Source organism: Lipotes vexillifer, unplaced genomic scaffold (genome assembly GCF_000442215.2).
Source record: "Lipotes vexillifer unplaced genomic scaffold, Lipotes_vexillifer_v1.1 scaffold442, whole genome shotgun sequence".
NCBI classification, from domain to species: domain Eukaryota; kingdom Metazoa; phylum Chordata; class Mammalia; order Artiodactyla; family Lipotidae; genus Lipotes; species Lipotes vexillifer.
Genome location: NW_006790311.1, coordinates 128,937 through 134,608, shown reverse-complemented (window position 1 = coordinate 134,608; position 5,672 = coordinate 128,937). Strand labels below are relative to the sequence as shown.

The 5,672-nt window shown below is 41.1% G+C and overlaps 1 protein-coding gene across 1 annotated transcript in view; it reads right to left on the bottom strand.

Moving 5' to 3' along the window:
- Positions 1-3,060: 3,060 nt before the first annotated feature.
- The window catches only part of SPA17 (sperm autoantigenic protein 17), a 9,351-nt gene continuing 6,739 nt past the window's right edge, over positions 3,061-5,672 (bottom strand). Inside the window, exon 4 of the mRNA XM_007463584.1 lies at positions 3,061-3,204. Within this exon, the coding sequence (XP_007463646.1) occupies positions 3,061-3,204 (144 nt within the window). The remainder of the gene's footprint in view (positions 3,205-5,672) is intronic.

Below are 5,672 nucleotides of genomic sequence, written 5' to 3'. Positions count from 1 at the left end.
AGACCTGAATCTACTCTCAAGCCTGAAGTCCAGCGCAGCTCAGCTAAAGTCTACATGGATCTACAGGTCCATGAGAAAAAATAATTGTTTTAGATCATTGAATTTGGAATGGGTTGTGCAGCATTAGTGTGGCAATGACCAACATAGAGGTAATTGCAGTAATTCATGAGAGAGATGATGGGAACGAGGACCAGGGTGGTAACAATAGAAGTGGTCAGATTCTGGGTATATTTTAGCGACTGAGTCCACAGGTTTTGCTGATAGATTGTAAACGGGGTGTGAGAGAAAGAGATGAGTTGGGGATGAATTCTAGGTTTTTGGCTTGAGCAAGCAGAAGACTGGAATGGCCATTTTTCAGAGATGGGAAAAACTCTCAGTTTGCAGAATTGAAGAGTTGAGGGGTATTATCAGGAGCACAAACATGCTACTGGACATGTTGTTTGAGTTGCATATAAACATCCAAATAGGGATGTGCAGTAGGCAGTTGATTATACAAGTTTGGAGCTGGAGTGGAGAAAGGTCCAATATATGCAGGTACACATCTGGGAGTGATCAGTATGTAGGTGGCTTTTAGTTTGTTTTTTTTTTTTTTTTTTTTTTTGAATGCGGGCCGTAATAATATATTTAACTTAATATACCAAAACTACTGTTTCAGTATACAATATAAAAATTATTAGTGAGAGTACTTGGTTTTTTTTGGTTTGTTTTTTTTTTTTGCAGTACGCGGGCCTCTCACTGTTGTGGCCTCTCCCGTTGCAGAGCACAGGCTCCAGATGCGCAGGCTCAGCGGCCATGGCTCACGGGCCCAGCTGCTCCGCATCATGTGGGATCTTCCCAGACCGGGGCACGAACCCGTGTCCCCTGCATCGGCAGGCGGACTCTCAACCACTGCGCCACCAGGGAAGTCCTGTAGGTGGCTTTTAAAGCCGAGACTGGATGAGATTCACAGGTAAGTATGATCACTTGAAAAGGGGTCCAAGGACTGAGCCTCGGGGCATTTTAGTATTTGGTGGTTGAGGAGTTGAAGGATTAGCAGCAAAGGAGATTGAGAAGGGGCAGCCAGAGAGATAAGAGGAAAATCAGACACATGCAAATAAAGTATTAATTCATATGTATGGTCCTAACACACCACACCCATTCCTCTTCTGTCTTCTCCTCTTTCTTTTCCTCCTTCACCAAAAATGTCACCATCCCTAGATTTGTGTGTGTGTGTGTGTGTGTGTGTGTATACTGACTATATGGAAGGCAGTTTTAATCACTTCACATGTATATTAGAATTATTGACAAGGTTAACTGGTATCTTTTTTTGCCCTGCTATATATTCACTGGGAAAAAAAACTTTTTCTCTTCTGGTCTTCTCTCCAGGACAGGGAAGTCAAGTCTTTGACTAATTTGGAGTCCCCTTGATAATCTCCCAAGCAGGATGACTTTGTTTGGGGTAGAAAGAGGTTGGACTGGAATAGGTGCTTTGAATGGAATGAGGGAATGAACAGCTGGAATCCTGGAAGAAAGTTGAATTTTTTTCTCTCTAAGCCTGGGGGAAGGGGGTTAAGGATGGGTGGAAGGGGTCCACTGGGTATTAGAGACTTGTGTTCAGCTAGCACACAGCTCTCTATTGGCAGTAAGACCTTGGAAGAGGGATGGCTGCCTGGAGGTGAGTGGAGATCAGAGGATGAATGTCACAACCTGGAAATCATTGGCATAAGTCGTCTGTACTTGGGTGGAGAAGATCACTTGGGGGAACTTCTGTTGTAGAGCCTAATAAAGGCTCTGATAGGAAAGGGCAATCGGGTAACTCAAACGGGGTACCTTTCTGCTTTGCAAAAAGAGAAGGTCTGAGCTTAAGACAAGGATCTCGGTGTATGCAGTTGATGTGCATAACATATGGCTGGTTTTACAAGCTCTTCAAGTCTGAGCCGCCCAAGCATGTTATTGAGCTTTGGGGAACAATGGCTGTGTGACTGTGAACTAACAGAGGTCTCATCCTAGAACCAAAGCCTGGGACATCCATTGTGGTGCAGACAGGAATATTAACCAGCCAGGACATTACCTCAGTCTGCTGCTCGTAGACGGCAACAACATTAATTAAATGTTAAGACTCCACTTTCTCTCCGTTTTGTTTTGAGAAGGGAACTGCATCTTTTGGTCTAAGACATGAACCCTGCAGTTTCTTGGATATTCTAGGGTGGGGAAGCCTCAAAAAGGGAAAACTGAACTTTCTAAAAATAAGGCACTGGCAGCTTGAATGGTTCACTGGAAAAAAAAAAAAAAAAAAAAAGACATAGGCTCCTGAGTTTGTGAAATAGGTATTATCATTTACACATTAAATAAACTTGGGAAGTTTTAGCTAAAGAAGAGAGCATTTATGATGTTATGATAACTTTTGATTTTTGCAAATGTTATACATTAGTCTTATTCTGTGTGGTTCTGGAGAGCAAGACAATAAAAAAAAAAAGAAAACTGTCAACAGCTGCATGAGTGTAAGAGCAGATATTTACTACTAAATCCCAGCACATGAATTGTGCGCAATACATTTTTTTTCAATAAAAGATTGCAAACATGACAAATGAAAATTAATGGGTGAAACTTACAGGGAGACAGATTTTTGACTCATCTTCTAATAATTTGAGTTATTCAAAAACTAAATGGACTATCCTTGAAAATCAGTGGAATTCTCTACTACTGGGATTGAAAGAGGAGCCAAAGGACTATTTTTCAGGGATGTGATAGAGAGGAGTTATTCATTAGATAATGGTTAAATCACACAGCCTCTGAGATCTCTGAAAACTCAGGTACTCCAGCTTTGTAACTCTAAATCCAAGGGTCTCTAGACATAGACCTGGGAGAAGTATAAATAAGACTCACGATCTCAGAGAAGTCTTCAAGAGGCATGTGTTCAATGGCATGTTTATTAAACACATGCTCACGACAGATTTTCACAACAGCAATAAATGTTATTTTACTACATCAAATCTCACTTATTAAGAACAAAAAGACAGTCACAACAAGGTTGATGGATTTGGATTTTTTCGTGTTTTCTGGGGGGTAAAGCCAGTCTCCTCACTCGTTTTCCTCTGTTTTTCCTTGAAGATCACTCGATTTCATTTTCTTTACCTTCTCTCTGGCTAAGTGTCCCCGGAAGGCTGCTTGGATTTTGAGAGCAGCATTTTCCTTCATGTCCTTGTCTTTTTCAGAAGATTCATTCTCAGAAAGGAGAAAAAGAGACTTCTTAAGCATCTCGTATTTTGATGCTATAAAAATAAGTGCATAAACTTAATCAACTTAGGGATGTAACAATAGAGATGGGTGGCTTCCTGAAGGAATTTTATATATCATCACGTTGTATATGTACCAAATAGTGAATGCCAAAATATCAGACATCTTGTTTGGTCACTCTTTGATATGTCTCTGCAATAAAAGATCATTGCCAACTTCCTCCCCGCAAAACAGCTCCTATTCAACAAATTCCTATTTAACATTTTTTGGGGAGAAATAAGTGAGAACACTTGAAGTAGGGTAAAAATGCCAAGAAGGGGCTTCCCTGGTGGCGCAGTGGTTGAGAGTCCGCCTGCCGATGCAGGGGACACGGGTTCGTGCCCAGGTCTGGGAAGATCCCACATGCCGCGGAGCGGGTGGGCCTGTGAGCCATGGCTGCTGAGCCTGCGCATCGGGAGCCTGTGCTCCGCAATGGGAGAGGCCTCAACAGTGAGAGGCCCGCGTACCGCAAAAAAAAAAACCACAAAAAAATGCCAAGAAGAATAGTAAATGTGCTGTTTCAAAATAATCATGATTACACAAAATGGTTCAATTTCTCAATGATTAGCTAATTAAAATCATACATTTAAAGTGAAATGCCAAAGAGGAATCCATTTAGTCCAATAAAATCAGTTTTAACATGGTTGGTTGAATTTTTGTACACAGCTTCCTTTTTAAAAAAATTTAGGTATAATTTACAGATAGTGAAATGCACAGATCTTAAGTGTACAGGTCAATAGAGATATAGCTTTTAATATATTTTTTAAATTATAAAAATGATACATATACATTTAAAAACTTAAATACCACTGGTAGTGAAAGTTTTCTCCATCTTCCCAAATCCTGTACCTAAAAGGTAACCCATCATTATGGATGGAGTATATATATCCTTCTAAAATTTCTCTATATACAAATGTATTCATATGGGTATATATTTGCCTTTTTATTTAAAAAAATGAGATCATGCTAATCACAATGTTCTGCAGCTACTTTTCCCATGTAACAATGTATCTTGGTTCCCTTTTTCCCTTTTTCTATGTTATTCAGCATATAATTCTGCCCATTCCTATTTTTTTTATGATACCATTGTAGTCCATTGTATTGATATACTTTGATTTATTTACTCATTCTCCTACTAATGGACCTTTGGGTTGTTCAAACCCTCCCTCCCCCCATGACAAAGAGGCAAATCTACCACTTAAACTTTATTTTTATTTATTTATTCATTTATTTTGCGGTATGCAAGCCTCTCACCGCTGCGGCCTCTCCCGTTGCGGAGCACAGGCTCCGGACGCGCAGGCTCAGCGGCCATGGCTCACGGGCCCAGCCGCTCCACGGCATGTGGGATCTTCCCGGACCGGGGCACGAACCCGTGTCCCCCGCATCGGCAGGCGGACTCTCAACCACTGCGCCACCAGGGAAGCCTCTAGCTCTTAAACTTTAATATGCAAACAGATAGGTATAAAATCCTCTGAGATGATGCCCTAATGTGGCCAAATGAATTATGCTGAAGTTGGAAATCAATGGGCTCTCAATCAAAGTCATAAAAACCTGTGTAAGGGCACCTATTAAAGATGTAAGGAAATGACACTACCTTCCTTCTTTCCTGACCTCCCACTGCATCTTATGCTAATGTTAGGCTGACTGAGTTGCACTGATATAATTCTGAGATGATTTATAAAGGTTATAAGGTAAACTTATGACCCACTGGGTAGGAAGTAAGGTATTCCTGGAGGGGGATTGCCCATTTTGGGTGTCAATTATTGGGTAACTAACTGGGACATTAATACATGAAGTTTGGCCTTCAACACTGTAGACTGTGAGTTCTTCTTTCTCAGTAGGCTTGGTCCTCTTGAATCTGGACTACGAAGCATATAGGCAGTGACATGCTGGTAAATGTTTAACCACTGGCTCTCCAGAAAAAAAAATTGATCCTGATTTGTAGTATTTATCATGATCTTAATACTCCCACTGTGGCTGATTTCAAGCTATCAAAGTGATATTATTGAACATGGGGTTGTGTACATATGTGCACAATTGTCTTTTAAGAGCTGGCTTTAGCACACCACTGAATACAAGCATCTTTGAGAGTGGACCGAGCCTAACCCATTGTTGCTTGGATGTAGGCTGTCAGGCAGGAAGTCATTTTTGTAGAGCGAAATGCATGGCAGATGAGTAGGACTCATTATGTAAAGCCATTTTATTTGGCTGTATGCAATTCCCCATGAGCTTCCTTTTGTTATGTCTGAACATTTACCACTGTGTGGTGATGACAGCATCAATTAGTGAAAAGTTCCTGAAGTGGAAGGTGAATCCGAAGGATGAAGACTGAGGCTGTATACCCTGAGAAAACCATAATTCAAAAAGACACATGCAGGGGCTTCCCTGGTGGCGCAGTTGTTGGGAGTCCGCCTGCC